Genomic DNA, 19,102 nt, shown 5'->3' on the forward strand with positions numbered 1-19,102 from the left:
GTGGTGGCAGGTGAGGTCTGGGCTGGTCAAGGAGGAGGGTATCAGCTCAGTTTCCGCTGTTCCCTTCTGCAGGAAACAATAGTAGGGCCAATGTTAAAGCTCAGTTTTGTGATCCTGTCATTCCTCTGGCTGTGGAGATCATGAGCCCCGCAAGGCATAACGAGTGTAGGCTCATAAGTGAGGAGTGGTGAGAAAAGACAAAATTTTGGGCATCTCTGCTTGCCACTGTGCTAGGAAAGGAGCAACACTGATACCGGAGGTCTGCAGGAGTGTGCAAAGAACTGGAAACTGCACTTTCTCTGTGCCCAGAGAGACCTAATATGGTTTGCAAGGACACAATATGAAAAATGAAGCTCTTCTGCAAGTCTGATTTGTGTTCAGAACATAATTATTTAATAACATTTAATTAGCTATCAGAAAGTATTTTTTAATACAGAGGGGTCTGAAACCTGTTTTTTTGGGTTCTTAGATTTTACCATATGAGTTGCTGCTTGAATCTGAGTATTATATATGAATGTTTAGGGGTGAGAGAGCCGCTGTTGTTGTGAAGAGCTGAGCAACTGATTGCTGAGAAAGGTATGAAAGATGGACAACAGGCTATTATCAAACACTTGGTAACCCATTTGTATACTACATCACTATTCAGAGAATAAAACTAACAAAATGTGTCATCCCTTTTCCCTGCCCTCCCTGAAAGCAATATAGATGCTCTCACCAAAATTTTGGTTGAAATACTCATAATCAGCCTATCTTTTTTTCTCATGAACTTTGCTCCTTGACTTCTTGAAATTTTGCATATTGTTTTAACTATTGTGAAATTGTAATTGCCTCATTTAAGCCTTACAATCTCCTTCACTAAATAGACTAATCTTTTCCACCTGTAGAGAAAGCTTCCTGGAAGAAATGTCACAATGATATCAGAGTGCCTAGACCTGCTGTCATTTAGAACTCCAGCTCATGACTGCAATCACTTATGCTAATATCCCTAATTTTCTGTGTTAGAATTAATAACAATGAAATATTTTGCTAAAATTAACAAAATTAAAATGTGAGCAAGGCATATAAGTGAAAGGGATTGCTGGCAAGCACTAGGGAAACGGTAATATATGAGAAGGTGAACCTAAATGTCTAAGTCTAGCACCTAGCATCAAGAGATGTTAAAACTCTTAGAGCAAAAAGAAAGGAAAATTGAAGACTGGAGAGCTACTGTATTCTGACTATTCCTGAAATGATGATGAGCCATCTTAGAGTAGAAGCCATTTATTCTTAACCCTGTTTAAATTGCATTTCAGTCCATGTATGTTAGTCACATTCTGGAGCACAACAATCAAATCTACTTTCACCAGTTGCCTTGCAAAAACACTTGGGTGTGAGAAATCCTGGTTCTTTTCTTCCTTTCATCTACATCCCCTTAAGAAGCAATTTGAGAGCATAAACAAAGAAGAGAAGTAAAAAATTCTAGTGAAAAACTGTAACCCAAGCAATGCTTATTTGGAGAGAGAGAAAAGTCTGCTGAGATGTTTTGAAGGGTTGGAACTGCTAACATGCATATCAAAGGGAGATATTTGTTAGGACTGGGCAAGGATAAGGGGTAAATATGGCAATTCATCTGGGAGAAATAAAAAAGACAATAAATCAGTCAGTCAAAGGGGCTGTAGTGAAGAGTGGGAACAGCTTTATACAATGTTTGTCTAGTCGATAGCATCGTTTACTATATAAATAACCATCTATGTGAGCATTTTATTGCTTTCCACACACATTTTCCACAGCTGGCAAGTGTGTTTGTTTACATAGCTATAACCCATTCCGCAGATACTGCTCTCAAGCTGCCCGTGTGTCAGAATTATAAATGAACACTATTACAAGTTTATTTGTAAAATTATCCATATGAACCTAAAATTATCTGTCTAGCTTTGTTGCTTATTTTTTGACAGTTATAAATGTGTAGATCATTTTCTTCCCTCGGTACTGTTTCAATTTTCTTTTATTTTTAGGCAGAGGGAACTGCCAGAGTGTCATCTAGTGCACCCTACTGGCCAGATCCAGCTTCACAAAGTTTGAGGGTCTTGCTGGCTTGAGTAAGTTGAAATAGTTCATATTCTTTTCCTGTGTTAGAAAATGCTCTTTTCTGTAAATTAATGAGAGTTTAGAGGAGGGATTTGAACCAGGGTGCTTATGAATACTCCTCTGTCTCCTTTTTTTTTTTTTTTTTTTTTTTTTTAATAAATCCCTCTCTCTGAGTTTCTCATTTTCTTTTTCTCTGTTTCTTTAGCTATTGTAAGATACATACTTTCCCACTTCACTTCCCCCAATTTAAATCACTTTCTTTTTCTTGATCTTGGTTTATTTCTTATATCAGAATTCTACTTTTGGAAGGCCTATTTAATTTTTTTAAATATGACTGGTTTGCTTATGATGATAAGACCTCCCTTTAAAATAGATTTCACTAGGTGAAAAAGACTTAAAAATTTCAAACCTATAGTTAGCAAAAGGCTATTAAATTATCACAAAAATTCTTTATAGATTTTTTAAAAATTTAAAACAAATAATTAACTTATTCAAATCCAAGCTTTTGAGCCTGCTGTTTAGGGGAGGCAGGGTTCAGGATCTTTGGGCTTAAGTTTTATTGTTCATCCAAGGAAAAAAAATAATTTTCTCGAATTCCATTACTGTAAATGTGCATACTCTAACAAATCTCTTAATTGGTGTCCCGAAAATAATAAAAAAGCAGTGGTGGCATTTCAATATAAACCAACAATTTTGAATAGCAAATATCAAATACTGCTGAGCTGAGATCAGTGTGTTATGTTCTTTCCAGTTAGTCCATTTGCATTTTATGTTGCAGCTCTCCCATAAGGAGTGGAGGGATGCGAGAATCCTTCTTTTCAGTTCTGCTTACGTGTGGGACCAGAGCCTTTGCTGGTATGGGGCTATTCTGTCAATGCCACAGATGTAGTCTGACACTAAAAGAAGCGTGCCTCAGAAATGGCTTCCCTGTTAAAGGTGGATGTTACTTTTCTGTTTCTGCAGTTAGTATTGATCCTTGCATTGCACTGGCAGTCCTACCTGTTTCTACCATGGTGGGATATGGAACAGGAGCTGCAAAATGTGGAAATAACAGATGTGTCCTTCAGATATGGTGACACTTGGTTGGACTTTTGCCCCCTTGTTCCTGAAGGCTTGTTGGTTGCTTCATGGCAGCCTAATGTACTTCATATCATGATTGTGTTTTTTGGACACTTAAAGAGATGTACATCAGTATCAAGAAAACCACATGAGCAAATCTTTGGAAGAGTGTTAACCTTTGAACCCAAAGTGATATTCTGGAATGTTGTTATAAATAAATAGATGGCATATTGGAAGGATCGTTAACAAACATTTTAAAAAACAGTCTTATTTTGAGTTTTTACTGATGCTGTATGAAGTAGTCAGACTGACTTCACATCTTCTTGAAAGTGTCTTGTTGAAGATTTTGCCCTCAAAGTAATCTTCATGGTAGAATGAATGTGAACAGTCAAGGTTTATTGATGCTTCCTAGGCTAATATTTTGGTATCTGCCTTGGTAAAGACATACCTACATTTTCCATATCTCAGAAAGATATGGTGATGCTTCCACAAGGAATTAGGGGGGTCCTTGGTTTGATCATTCTACTGAATTTTAGTTTGGTTAATTATTTCAATTTCATTGAATAAAATGCATTAACCTTCATTTCCTGTCATAACATGCAATTTCACATGGCACTACATAAACAGTTTTGTTTTATACTATAAGTAGATGTGCTTTTGGAGCCCTTTAAGGTGGAAAGTAAGATTATGTATAAAATGATATCACCTGTTCAGTAAAACTTTAAACAGAATAATATCAATAATTAATAAAAATAATAGCAAATGTTTATACTTAGCATTTTCCATTGTGTTACTTCTCATTAAAGGTATAAATGTTGTCAGAGTGGGGAAGCTCTGAAAATAAAGGATTGTTTTCACTGGTCAAACTTGGGAGTGACTTTTCTGATTAATAACATAAGCTAATGATCTCAGTCTTTTTTTGACCCATGAGCAATGATATTGTATATATATATAGCTGAGGTCACATTTTCTTAGCTTCAGCTTTAATGTTTCTGTACCCCATGACTTTGGCCAATGTTGACAGGTATGATGTGTAGTGTATTGCTTCTCCAGGGTTGGAGATTGCTGCTATAAACAACTTCTTTTGCGACTCTCACTCTGCATGGGGTTTAAGAAGGAAATGTGAATAGCCTAAATTTGTTTTTAGTGTCTGCCAGGATGTCACTGGAAAATATTTGTAAATTAAAAGAGGGAGAATATCTAGTTTTGGTAGAAAGTTGACCTTCAACAAAAATAACCCAAAGCATGTGGGCAAAGTACAGAACAAGTGTCTACTTCTGCACAAACATGTTTTAGGAATTGTGCTGGTAGTTATGACGTTAATATTTCTGATGCCATAGTTAAGCAGCATTATTTGATGCCCTTCCCTCATATCTCATGCAGCTAGAGAGCTCATCCAAACAGAACAAAATAGAGCAACTTAAAATGTAAAATGTAGCTATCTGTCCGGCACCAGGGTAACACCTTAATCCTGGATGGCTTCAGTGGATTTTCAAATCACTGCATCCAGTTTCTTTGTTAATATGGACTCCTCTAGAATTTTAACTTAAACTTTGCCAGCCCGAACAGTCTGAGATCTAGTCCGCTCTGGTGAGGGCTTATAATGGTGGAGTGGAAGATGTAGCCAATATCAAAGAAGCAAAGGAGAGCGCAGAGAGCGATGTGAGTGTGCAGGGGAGAAGATGAGGTCAGGGAGGGAGGATTAAACAATGAAGAGTAAGGAGGCTCAGGACAACAAAGCTACATTTGATGCAGAAGTATACTTTCTTTTGATCTGACAGGTATTTTCAGTGAGATGTTTTTTACATTTCTACTATTTGCCAATCATTTTTCTGAAAAACACGGTGTTCAGTAAACGTGAAAATATCCACCGCTCTTTGGGTTGTCAAGTTCATTTAGTTGCAATTCAGAAATTTCAAAATGGTTTCAGCTCACAAGCAACAATTTCCTCATTGTCTCACCTGAAGGTGATGCAGATGTTTGAAATCTCTGTCTACTGCACATATCAGAAACACTAAACATTTCATCTTAATTTCTCTTCAGTACCACCTACTTCCTGGAAAATTTGGAAGCCTTGCATTTACCACTTCAAATTCTCTGCCAAGTTCCTTTCATTTTTTTTTTTTGCTCCATTTTTGTCTCACACGTTTATTATATGGTGACAAATGCAGTTTTCTTCTGACACCACATAATAGATGTGTGAAACACGCACACATGTTCTAGTAAGAGACTGCTCTTTATTTCCTGGCTCCAGTTGCAGAACATGAGTCAGGGTTAGAAAGGTTGTACCTCTGTCAGAGATGTGTAATCTGCATCCTCAAACTTTCCTAGACTTTGCTACAGTAATGGGGAAAAATGGCAAACCTGGTTCTTCTATTTCTATATTCAGTGTTTCATCCTCCTCAGGCACATCTTTTCTTCATTTTCTAATTACCATTCCCTTGTATTGATTATATTTAGTCACTTTAGAGATCGATGCTGTCATTAACAGGAAAAAACACCTGCATCTTCTAAAACAAGTATACCGGCATTCCGACTTTGGGAAATCGAGCAGTTTTAGAGAAAGTATCCTCCTACTATTCTGGCTTTAATGCAAAGAGTAAACATTACTCGTCCATTTGCTGTGAATTCCAAGCACTATTTTCCCCACATCAAGTGGTATCTGATGTTCTGCTGTATAATTGTAGGTAATGACGAAATAGCCTCTCAAGACTCTGGTGACATAACATTCCTTATTTATATATACCAGCTTTAAGAGTTCTGTACACTTCTCCAGTGTGTAGGGAGCCTCAGTGAAATACAAAATAAGACAGATCTTTTGTGACCTAAAGTGGAACAAGCCCCATGTTACAAGTTAAAACAAAACCAAGCAAACAAGCAAGCAAAAAGAGAAAACTGAGCACATTATAACTTCTTACTGGATCTAAACAGGCTAAGAATTTTACGTGTCAGGCAGTTATTCTGCAGTTACCCATGGGTGATTGGAAGCAGCAGGAACTACGGTGCTTCCACATTAATCATAAACAGAGTCTTATATTTTATTTTTTTTTCTAAATCATTATATTCCACAAGGTCCTAGTTGTTGAGTTGCTCCTGCAATAGAATGACAAATAACTGGGTGACATGCTGTGAAAAATTTAGAAAATTAGAAATGCTATCCCATTTTCCAAATAGAGCAGAAACAACACTAATTCCATTAGGCAAGATGGAACAGACAATTAAACTGGGCATGCTTTTAATTTTGAAGCTAACCAGATAACTGATGCCTTTTCCAAATGTAATGACTATTGAAGTGATTCCTTTAAAGTGATGCAAACCCACTGATTTTCCTTTCTAAAATAAAAGCATTTACCTTATACAAAGTATAAGAAATGTTACCTGTTGCCTCCACCATTCCTTCTAGGATTACAACAATTTCTAGCTCCTCTTTGGGCAACTGGGCTTTGGAAATCTCCCAGAAAGGACTCTGCTGGTTAATTTCATGGCTGATGATCAGTGGTGAAACCAAAAAGAGACGATCATCCCCTGTGTAATAACCTACGTTGATATCTGTCTGGTTGAGTGGTATAAATTCCCCCTCCTTTGTCTGTTTGGATTTGATCAACTTGGCTCGTATTGATGCCTCTACAATGTGTGAATTCCTAAGGTCTCCTACTCGGAACATCAGACACAGCTTTCCATCCCGCATGGAAATAACTGCGTTTGTAGAAAAAACCAAGGTTTCTGCCCTCTTCTTGGGTTGGGATATTTTCACAAACATGCAGCCAACCATGAAAGCGTTGACGATAGAACCTAAAACAGACTGCACTAAAAGCAGAATAATTCCCTCGGGACACTTGTCCGTGATGACCCGGTAACCATACCCAATGGTGGTTTCTGTCTCGATTGAGAATAAAAAGGCTGAGACAAACCCATTGAGGTTGCTGACGCATGGGGTCCACGTGCTGTCCCCTATATGATCCATATCTCCTCGCATGTAGGCAATTAGCCACCATATCATTCCAAAGAAGAGCCAGGTCACAGTGTAAACCATGACAAAAATCAACAGGTTGAACCTCCACTTGAGATCGACTAAGGTAGTGAAGATGTCAGTCAAGTAACGGTAAGTCTCTCTGACATTCCCATGGTGGACGTTGCATTTCCCATCTTTCCTAACATACCTCTGGATTTTTCTCTTGGCACATTCTTTGTTTATATTTTTTGGCAGATCCTCTCTAGCTTGTTTGGGCAACTTTGGCTGATGAATAGTGACAGGGCTCTCTATGTCCTGCTCCATTGAGTCTTCTTCCAGTACGTTAGCTGCCATGAAAAACAAACAAGAAAAAGGCAGACATTATTTTTCTTATTATTTATGTAAATCAACACACAACTTCTTCCTGTATTACTGGCACGAAATTGCTATTAATCAATAAAATTATCATCCTTGCTCTTTGTTCACCTATTAGATGCACAACACAAAACTCAAATGATGCCAAGCATCCTCGATTTATTGCTAAATAAAAATACTTTGAAGGAAAACTCTCATCTCCTATTGATCAGGTCATCCTATTTATACCCATATTTAAATCCTGCAAGATGTGTTTAAGCAGATCTTTCTTCCTCCCACCCCCCCCTACAGTTTAATAAATGAGATTTCTTACGCACCAAGAAAGATCTTCTGGGAGATAGCAGATATAAATGAGGAAATGGATTCACTTGGGGGTTTCAGTCAACAAGATGAGCAGAGAAAATGAGCAATTGTTGAGTTATTTTTTCTATCAATTGCATTGCTATGGGGAAAGTATTAAATAAGTATAAGGAGTTTTAAAAAAACCCAATAGTTTTTAGAAGGAACCAATCCTATTCTTGTTGAAGGCTACAGTGCATTTTATACCAAGAGCAATTCAAGCATATTTCCACAGAAAATCAATGTCTTGCTGATACCGAGACAGGGAATTGTGTGTCCTTCTCCCAGTAATGTAAAACAGACAGTACTTCAGAAGAGTATTTCATTTTAATTCAGAGTGCCTGTGGCCTTTAATTCAAGCGTGCCTTTTACTGTAATGGTATGGACCTAAACAGCATTCCTCTGTAAGTGTCTTACAGGAATTTAAAATGAGAAATTACAGTAATTGCCTTTTTTTTTTTTTTTTTTTTTTTTTTTTTTTTCCCCAGTTTCACAGCCTTTTGAGATAAATAGCTTCATTATGTTTAGGTGCAAGAAAAAATAGTTTACTGAGGAGGAGAATGGTTTAATCAAATGTGTTTTGCATAAGACTTGAGGACACAGTGAGGCTGTCTCTGCCTATATGTGCTGACCTGCATTGCCCTGCAGTGGCCACAGTTTACACTGACATGCTGCGGTACAGCTTGGGAGACACCCACGCGTGGGCTGCCCAGGCCAGCTGTGGGTAATGACCTTCAAGCAGAGAGCTGGGAGCAAGCATCTTGGGTTGGGAAGCACTTCATTTCCCTGAGCTCCAGTTGCCTCTGAGTACTGCTCACCTGGTTGGGAAATGGGGGCATAAACCCATCCTGCTTGGCACAACAATCCTGTCTCTGGCACCCCACGGGCTTGGGTGTCTCCACCTGGCGCTGCCCTGGGCAGCAGACCCAAACCCTTTCACATGGAGGAGCTACCAGGGAAGCCTGTGCTCTTGTCCAGAGAGAGGGTTGCACAAGGGGCTGTTCTTGGGGGGTCAGTATGGCTTGAAGAGCTTTTTATTCTCAGTCTTAGAAACATGCTACACAGCAGATCATCTGTAGAGTCTCGTGGCACCTGTAGCTTTTTCAAGACGTGCAGGCTCATCCCTGTTGAGAAAGATCATAGACCCTTGTAAAGTTTTAGGGGTGACTGAAATACTCAGGGAAAAAAAAAAAAAAAAAAAAAAAAAGAGTTGTAGACTGGTTATCTCTCCTTCTGGCTTGCTCCACTGCCAGCCAAGTCTCTGTTCACCCCATGTTCAAAGAAATGCTCAAAGGCCAACAGTAGCATGGAAACCTGATAGCAATTCTGTATTTTAGGACTTTGAACACCATTCTGTACCGCCTTTTCAGTTTGCTGCTGTGTCTAGAGAGAATAGGCTGATGGTTTCAGGCAGCACTGGAAGTCGTGTCACAAGGCAGTCATTTCTGAATGAACTTACCCCAGTTGGTGACAGCATGCCTGCTTGCATTATCACTAACGCTATATAATGTATGACGAAATAAACACAATAAAAAGGCACTGCAGGAACATTGTGAGGCAGATTTAAGCCAAAGCCAGAAAATCTGAAGTTAAGGCTTCACACTTTACGCTTAACTCTCTGTTATGCCTAAGGAAATTTTAGTCCATAGGAGCTATCACATCACTGTGGTAATGGACCCCTCAAATACTTATGAACAGCCTATGAAGGCTCTGGCTTTTGAGGATTTAATGGACTGTATGTTAAAGTAGTAATGCTGGTTTAATGTGGATCACTGTCTTTAAGGTATTATGAATATTTTGCTTTCCCCTCCCAGTTAGAGCCTGGCATGAACACAGAGACGGTGTGCAGATGTCTCCCCTGTCACCTTTGAGAATATACCTTACTTCTGACCTTGCTATTAAAGGCAACCATGTCCTAGACCTCCATGCCTGCGCATTTCTTACCAGAAACAGCAAAGTGTAATAAAACCCGTAGCAGGGCTTGGAGAGTACACAGGTGCTGATTTTATTACTGGCATCAGAAGAAATCTAAAGGGACATCCCCATCCAAGGATGCCTATCAGTCATATGCAGTACCCATCTACCTTGCTTTGCATAAAGTGTTTATTTCCTATAGAAGTATTTGCTAGCAATGAAGCACCTTTTATTCATACAACAAATTTTATCGATGCTTTCGAAATGCTTTGTGTTGATTAAGCCTTTGTGCATCATAACCAGCTTTTCCTGTGTGTCAGAGTACATGAGCTGACCCACCAAGAGAGGTAAGGGCCACATTTGGTCAAGTGGCCATAGGTTTGATAACGGGAGCAAGGAGCTGCTGTGCTCCCCAGCAGATGGTGGTGGGCTGTCACCGTCACTGTAAGTGGGCTTCAGAGACCTGCCCCTTCCAACGTGGGAGGATTTTTCTGGTCTCACCAGAGCTGACTCCCATCTGGGTATGTAAGAGGGCAGCTTTGGACAAGCAAACCCAGTGACTGCATTCAAGCCTAAGTCTCTCTCAGTATAGCATCTTGCTAACACTCTTGCAGACATTTTAATGTCCCTGGGGGCATTTGGCCATTTTGTAAACTCTTCAGGCTCTTTCCAGTGCTGTCATTTCTCAACTCTCAGGCAGTCTCTGAGAGTAAAAATTAAGGTCAAGTTTTTAGTCTTTTTCTCTTTATGCAAGATGCTTTTTCATTCTTTCCCTCGCCCAAATTCTTCTACTGTGAGACCCAATGAATACCTGTATGGGAAGGTTTATAGATCAGAATCGCAGCCCATCACTGTCTCCTGATCTGAGTTCTCACTCCAGAGTGAATCTTGGGAGCAGCAATTTCTGAAATAAGTGATCCAAGGATTGTGCATCTGTGTGTTTCCATGGAAATGCTTGATGAATAAGTTTTAAACACATGGCAGAATCTCTGTTCACCACTAAGGGTGAGGAACAGCCACATATTGTCAGCACCTTTGCCACATAACACTTTGACTTATTATAGTTTTATTTGATATCAACCCAATTAGGTTATGCTGTTTATTTAATTTAATTTTCACTTTGGTTATATAATGGCTGTCATAATTCCAGGAACAGGGGAGTGAATAGCAGCTATCTCACTTGAGAGCTATTTTTATTCTCTCCACTTTTCTTCATGACAAAAATATATACATATTATTAATCTGCACTGCAAAAAAAAAAAAAAAAAGTACTTCTGAATGCTTTCTTGTCTCCCAGTAAACATTATGTTTGAACACAATGGCCAGGTAGCAATACTGTGCCAGGTTAGTCTAATTTAGACTATTCTGTTCAATGTATTTGTTTCAGTGAATCTCTTGGGCAAATGCATACAAGACATATAAGATTTCAGTGAGTTGTTTAATTTTTCAGCAAATGACAAGGAGTTCTCCTAAATAAGTCCCTGAATAGTTCACTTGTGTTTCATCATAGCAGTATGTACTAGCTATGGATATATTAGCAAATTAAATGTACCCCGGCCTATTCTTTAGCACAGAGGCTAACTGGAGTTGTACAGCCCACACTTGTATTACTGAACTCCTGTTGTTTTCAAAGCAGGGTATTCTCATACAATCTGCTTATTAGGAATAGGCTGTGTCCCGTGCTAACACCTGAAATGTAGCCAGGAATTGTATGTACTCAGTTCTGCATTGGTCAAAACCATGTTAGGGGCTCTTCTAGGAATTTTACCATACAAGGAGTTGGGTGCCAGTGCTCAGGAACATTTTATTTTCTGGTAAAGATGCAACCAGTGTTGTTGCCCTGGTCTTGTCTATTCCAGAACAGCCTTGGAAAGACACAATCCAGGTTTCCAAGCACATATTTTTATTTGGAGTCTATAGAATAACATGAATCTAGTTTCAACAAGGAACTACGAGCTCTAAAGGAGATGCATTCATGACCTTCATGGCAGTGAATGTAACATATTACTATAATCCTTAAGCAATCATTTTATCATTAGTAGTGTGATTTTTTTTTTACTTTGGTAGTGCTTCAGAGATATTGTCATGGTACTGTACAAATAAAAAGCCAAAGGAGCTATGTAAAGGGCATACTTGTCTACTTTAAATACTCATAACCTATTTTGATTGTATGCTGTATTATAGTTATACGATGACCTGCAAAATAATTAGGAGTTTCAACAGAGAGTATTACAGATTATAACTGACCTTTTTGTAACAGAAGCTGATATAGAGAATTCAGTGAATATTTTGCTTTAACTTAGTAGACTAATTTTATCTCTTGTAACATAGTTGTGAATGGTTTGTATGCAAATTCATTGAAAACTCAATAATTTCAAAAAATCATTTGCAGTCTGCAAATGCTCTCATGGGCTTTATTGCATTGATACGAATGTGAAGCAGACATTATTCTGACTGTGATTTCTATCTGCATGCAGGTCATTCCTTACTCACTTTCCTGATAGGATGAGAGCAACTTCTAAGTTATTCAGGGGTTTGCATTTGTAAGATCCAAACTTGCGTTTTGTGAGCGGTCTTCACTATTCTCCTCTCATTTGCTGTGATCACAAGCCTCCTTGACACTGAACTCATCTGTGGAATATGTGGCAGTACCAGGTGGCTATTTCTGTTCCCTGCTGCCTGTGAGGTTGTTGGGCTTTGACATCAGGAGAAGGCAGCGTAGCACTGCACAGCACAAGACATTCTCTGCAGTGTTCAATACTCTGCTCTGTCTGGGTCTTTCTTTTCTTGCTTGTGATGCAAGGAGAAGTCAGAGAGAAGAAGCAGACGGGGAGCTTTTGAAATGCTTTGCTGATCTCGGGCTGGTTTTAGTCACCGTTTCAGAGTTTTGTAAAATCTCATGTCTGATGAGCACTGAGATCACAGGAACAGATACTCTCAGAATAGAGGGAGATTTGCCTGTTTGATGAACTCCGTCTGTGTTGCTCTCAGTGAGGCCAGGTAATCTGTACTGCGAGACACTGTGTATTACCACTAGATTTGAGGAGAAAGAGTCTTGTTTACCGAAAAAAACCCGGAGCCTTTTATGATCAGCTAACAATTGTAAGCAGTCATTATCACAAAATTCAGATTTTCTTCTGAAAAAGAAGGGAATTAGGATCTAGTCCTGTGCTGTTGAAATTAATGCAAAATTATCTATTCACTCGACTGGGAACATTGTCTAGTCCTTATATTGAAATGTTGAAATGTTCAATAAATACTGACTCGGCAAATTACTTCAAGAACCAAATTACTTATTTGCACCCATAGAATCATAAATACAATTTTCAAGAGAGCATGTGTGTTTTAAATTTATTTCAGCAGCAGTTTTCGCTAGAAAGGAAATGCAAATTGAAGTATATGATTAGAAAAGAGGATACCTTGCTTTTTCACAGTACCTGCTTCATCATTGCTTTCTAATCCAACCTGATAAAAATAATGTTGTACTATTTTCATCTCTTTTAAGCCTGTACAACTGTAAAAAATCAGCCTGAGTAATGCTTTGCCTCTATGCAGTTTCATTCATTTCTGATGCTTGGCCCTTTTATTACAGCTGATAGAAAATGAAGCTGATACGCGAATTTAAAAAAACGTGGCTCCATTTTTGGTAGTCATTTGACCTTGTATTTTTTGTCTTGGACTCTAACCAATTTCATTATAGAATTTAGCATTAAAGGCTTCATAATGCTGTTTTTACATCTGCTTTGCTAAATGTAGCTTCACTTGAAGCACAGGGAAGCCAAACAGCCTCGACATTGTTATGTATATGGTACAGTATAAAAAGGCTACACATTCTGAACCTGCAAAGATGTGTGGAGACAGTTGATTGTCAATGTCTTGTGCTTTACATTAGGCTAGGGATCCCAAACTGGATTATGAAACTTGTTTACTATGTGAGGTCTGACTACTTGGAGCAGTGGTCATTCAGAGCCATCTCTAGTGCAAATGCCTGACATTGAAAATAAATTTCTGTCATAAGGAGAGTTTGTTGGTAGGTATCCCAGCTCCTGTCTGATTAGGGTAGTTATACATGATTTTTACCAGACTTTCAGTTTCCAGAAAAGCTTGAGCTAGAGGTTTAGTGCAGGTAAGGGTTCTCCTGAAAGCCTGTGAATCTACACAAATTAACCTGTTGGTTTTGATATCAGCATACGTGCTGCTCAATGACCCCCTTATGTATGTGGTGACTTGGACCAACGTCCAGAGGGTTTTTTGGAGGCTCAGTTCTGTACAGTCTAGATGCTACTCTCTTGAGCAGACTCAGCATATGTATGGGCTATTGCTGATATTGGACATGTGGTCTGGATTGTGCCATGTTCTTATTCATCATATTTCCCTTGATGGTACAAGTAATCTCTGTCACAAGCTGTGTGTTAAATTATCCACTTCTTATCCTTCATGGCAGATAGTCTATCACCCTTGTCTAGTGTTCACTACCTTTCACACTCAACTTCCCCACTTTTGTTCCCTTGCTGTCATCAGAAAGGCAAAAGCAAAGTTGTTTTCACCTTAAGCAGGTAATAAATGAGAAAGTCTGAGAATGACAAACCCATACAACTACAAAAGGTAGAAAAATAGGTGTCCCATGCAATTTCAGAGAATGTTGAACAATGGAGACTAAGCTCAATGTGATGGAGGGAGCAGTGTTTACTTAAAAAAATCATGGCCTATCAATGGAAGACTAGACAATGGAGGACTACCAGAAAGGCAGAATGAAGATTCCTGGACATGATAAGTGTGCAAGGCTAGCATTAAAATCAGAGACTGGCATGCAGTTTCTCATAGCGACTTACAAAGAATTCAGAGAGGTACTCTATCTCTTTTGAAAGAATCAGACCTCAGTCTCCTCTGGTATAGTATTCTTGTCTTACCCACAACCAATGCAGACAACAGCCTCCTCAAAAGCAGTGTTTCTTCTGAGAAGGTGAGAAAGATTGAAAGGATGTATTTTTTGCACTTGGAAAACACGTACTATTGTCACTGCTGCTGCAAACAGTGGAGCAAGGTCAGTGGCAGAGACAGCCCAGGTGTCCCACCCTGAGTCATGACACAACATCAGAGCTTGGCTTATGTCTAGTATCTCCATGTGGCAAACCTACTGACAATGCTGTAGTTGGAATAATTGAGATTATTAAAAATTCACAGTGCTGACAGGCCCTAATAGCTGAAAATACTGGCCACATGCTTTTTTTCTGATGTCTCTGTGTCAGGTGTACGTCTCCCTGAGTTGCTGTAATGTGTCATTGTCTGACACATCCCAAGAGATTTCTTTTTGCAGTTACTCAAATCCAGATATTTCTGCCAGTTATTATTATGTGTACTAATGCCAAAATTTTTTCTTGTCAGTTGGACTGTTTCTTCAGAGATTTACTGAAAACTCAACTTTTCATCTCTGTGGGGTGTACCAGGAAAAGGAGAAACCATGAAGGAAGTATACTGACCTGAGTGTTATCAGTTTTAAACTGTTTGTGTTTACAGGTTCTAACTGCTAGAAATAAAAAGCAAATAAATTTAAAACATGTTTAAAATCATAGAGTATTTTGGGTCAGAATGGACCCCTAAAGGTCTCTTGACCAACACCCCTGCTCAGCAGAGAACCAACTTCAAAGTTAGATTATGTTGCTCAGGGCCAATGATGGGAGTTTCCCCAGCCTCTCTGGGCCCTGTCCCAGTGCTGCACCTCCCGCATCAGGTACTTTTTTTGTTGTTTATATCCTGTTGGAATTTCCCTCACTGCAGCTTGCGCCCTTTGCTCCTTGTTTTTCCCCGTGTAACTCTGAGAAGAGTATGACTTCATCTTATATCCATCTTCTCTTTTGCATCTGAGCTGTTGACTTACAGTGAAGTTGTGTGAGGGCTGATTAAATCCTGGTTTCTCCATATATTTTCCTTACTGATTACATGGAAAAAGACTATTCTCAAGTTTCATGAGAAGAGATGGGGAGAATCAGTTCCTTATTCTCATTATGTTTTCTCATTAAAATTTTCCCAACTGAAAACTCTAGAAACAAAAATTAGCTCATCAGCTGAACATTTCCTTTAGACAACTGACTCATTTAATTCTGCACCTGTAATGTCACTGATATCTGGGGAGTACTCCTGGTTGTTTCTGGAAGCAGAACTGTAAATAGGAGCTTGGATGGCCTGTCCGATGCTGATTATCTATATACTGCTGTGTTAGCAAGCTACCTGTCTTGGCTTTGGCCCATGCCAACTAGTGCTCTGAGACAATATGTGGGAATAGTCTGAGAAAGAGTATGTGCCAGGGACCACTCCCATTAGACAGCATGGATGAGATTGCATCAGGTTTGGCTTCTTTGACTCTCACTCTCCCTGCACGCTTTGATCCTTCAGACATCTCCACAGGCCTTCATGACACCTTTGCATCAAGCAGCATATAACCTTGGTCTGCAATACAAATCTCATGTTATTTCAGATAATTTGAAATGGAAAAAAAAAAAATCACTGTCAGTATACTAATTATGCCTTAAAACCAAGACACATAATGTCCACACAAGACTTAGGGCCAAGTGCTCTGCAGCATATCATGAACATCCTGTACCACTTGCTCTCAAGGTTGCAGAACAATTCCTGGCCTGGTTTTACTTATCATTGTAGATGTAGTCAGACTAGTGATGGGCCTGGTGCAAATTCCAGTATGTGAAAAGTTTAGAAATCAAGGCAGGCAGCTGTTGCCCTTGTCAAAGTCTGCTGTCCAGTTAGGTCACTAGAGAGAGAGAAATAGACCCTCACAGAAGGAGCTGATACCACCAGTTTTCCCACTTTCATGCTGGCAGGAGAAGCCAACCCCTCTCTCTCCTTGCTGATTTCTATCACAAATTTATTCCTGTCCCTTTTTCCTCCCCTTCCTGAAGTTAGGGTGGCTTTACTTGAATCTTCATCCTTGGGATAGCCCAATACAATTTTTGCCTGCATTGCTGAATAACCTTGAGACAGCTTTGTGCCCTAATATTCATAGAGCTCCTTGGACAGGTGTTGTAACCATCCTGACTGCTGCACAGACATACTCTGACAGCTTGCTTTGCTTTGATCAATGAACTATCATAAATATAAGACATAGGAAGAAGAAAGAAGAATTTTTTTGTCAGAAGGGAAGGATTTGATTCAATCAGTATGATGTATCAGTCGACTGAAGACAATAACTTATGCAATTAAGTAATCCTGCAGACCAAGCACAAGAACTTCTAGTACTTTCCTACAGAAATGGGCAGAAGACACTATATATCGATACAGATCTTGGACCTGATCAGCTTAGGGTTAGGGGATCTGAGATGACTTTGAGAGTATTTAATTTTTCTCTGCAAAACATTACCTGTAAACTTTCCCTAGGACAAGATGTTCATTGACTGGGGAAACCACCTGGCATTTGGCCTCTGGGTAGTGTGTGTGTGCTAAGATGCACACACGCTACCGACTGCTGCTTTGCAGCTGATTTTGCCCACCAGCAGCTTCCTAGTGAAGAAAGGCTTTGGGAGAGCAGTTCGAATGGCATTGGTAAAGATGAGGTGTTTGAGCTAGGAAGAACTGTCACTTGCTTATGTCTGCTTTTTTAAGAAATATGGGCTACAGAGAACAGAATGACTTTGAAGTACATATACCTGATCCTTCTATCTCCCAATTCTCGAAAGAAGAATGAAAAAATGTTACAAACTTCATTCCTTAAATTACACTTTTTTCCCCCCACAGTTTACATGCAGCTGCACCCGAAACAGGCTGCCCCCAGGTCGCAGACATTGTGTAAGAATATCGGTTTTCCTGCTGCTATTACTGTTTCATGAAGTTATGGAAGGGGCTGGAAAGACTGAGAAAACTGAAACAGTCAAGAACTCTTTTTCTTTTTAATCTGGTAATGGAGATTTCCTTCTTGTTAACTTCTTTGCAGTCAAAGGAGGATTTTGGTGGCTTTTGCCTTAGGGCAATGTATTTCAGAAGAAATACGTGCTCCTCCCTTACAAAAATCAGGCAGGATTTTATTTTAACTTTTTTGCACACTTGAGAAGAAAAATTACTAAAATTTTTCTCATAGATCCGGGGGAAACAATATTTATGTGATTGCTGCTGTCTCTTGTGGTGGTGACTTGGTGGATGTACACGGTTTTCTGTCATTTGAGGTGAGTGACATTGTTCCTTTGGCCTAACATACAAAACAGAACTCTTGCATCCGAACACTGCCTCCCAAATAACTGTGTCAGAGACCAGGCAGTTACCCCTCTTATAATTACTCAGTTTACCTGAACAGCTGACATGTTCTTTCCACCCCCCTTCCCTTCCACTTCTTACTGCAGTTGATACCAGGATTCTGGCTGCTTTCTCTAAGCTAAATAATTAGGCTATCACTAGCTTCATCCCCTTTCCCTGCCAAAAGAAGTCTCAGTGAAATACAAAGACCTAGTTTCTTGCTACTGACTTCCCAATTCTACTTTGTGCAGTTTATAGACTGCAGAGAAAAAAATAACAGAAATAAGGCTGGAGGTGACATTTGAGAAGACATTTAGAAAAAGAAATTTTGAAAAAAGTCAGTAATTTTAGCTGGGTCAATGTTTTGTTTCAGGTTGTGGCATTTTGATAACCTGGAAATGGTAAGTGCAGAATAGTACTTTAGCCATGTTTCCTAAGGAAATAAGCCTTATTCATCACTTTGTCTTAACTCCCTCAATCACTTTTGAAACTTCGGCTGGTATTTAGGCTTTTAGATTTCTTTCTGATCTTCAGTTAGATTCTGAAAGGTAGGCGTAGCAGCATTTGACAGTGTGTGGAGATCTCAGAAATATTAAATTCTTACCAGTGTCAAAACAGACTGAGCTGACCACATTATCAGATGCCAAGGAATCTTTATAAGACGGAGCTACAAGAAATGTCTCTTTTGCATGAGCGCTGCTGCTCCTAAACCTACAGTCAAATATTTTTCAAATATCTATTCCACTCAATGTCCCTGTGAAGTATCCTCAAAAAAATCGTTCCTGCTTTGTGTGGAGCCTAAACGGTTATGTGCTTTTCTTTTCAGACAGTAAAAGTGCACTCACAGGCTGGATCTGCCTGAGGCTCATATTCCACAGAAGGACTTCCCTGTTCAACAACAGGTTTGTTTAGGTCAGAGCTTGTGGCTTTGTCTACAAAGCAAATTGTGTGCAAGAAAATAAAACTGACTCAGCTCATGCTTTGTATTTTTAAAGAAATTGTTTAGCTGAATCAGAACAAAAGATTGAATGAACATATCTTTGGTTTCAATACATATTTTTTCTTACCTTTGTTTAATTTGAATCAAAAAGCATATATCCTTTCTGCAATGAGAATCAGATATACAGAGTTTTATACCCATCTATATATGAATTTGTT

The 19,102-nt window shown here is 39.1% G+C and overlaps 1 protein-coding gene across 3 annotated transcripts in view; it reads right to left on the minus strand.

Moving 5' to 3' along the window:
- KCNJ6 (potassium inwardly rectifying channel subfamily J member 6) overlaps nt 1–19,102 on the minus strand; it is a 170,039-nt gene that overhangs the window by 36,553 nt on the left and 114,384 nt on the right. For 2 of the 3 annotated variants that reach the window (XM_074903803.1, XM_074903795.1), the window contains one exon: nt 6,505–7,425. In XM_074903803.1, the coding sequence (XP_074759904.1) occupies nt 6,505–7,402 (898 nt within the window). In that variant the 5' untranslated portion in view covers nt 7,403–7,425. Of the gene's footprint in view, nt 1–6,504; nt 7,426–16,765; nt 16,782–19,102 lie in introns of those variants that run through there. The other variant, XM_074903809.1, reaches the window with a different exon arrangement.

This window comes from Athene noctua, chromosome 1 (genome assembly GCF_965140245.1).
Source record: "Athene noctua chromosome 1, bAthNoc1.hap1.1, whole genome shotgun sequence".
Lineage (NCBI taxonomy): Eukaryota > Metazoa > Chordata > Aves > Strigiformes > Strigidae > Athene > Athene noctua.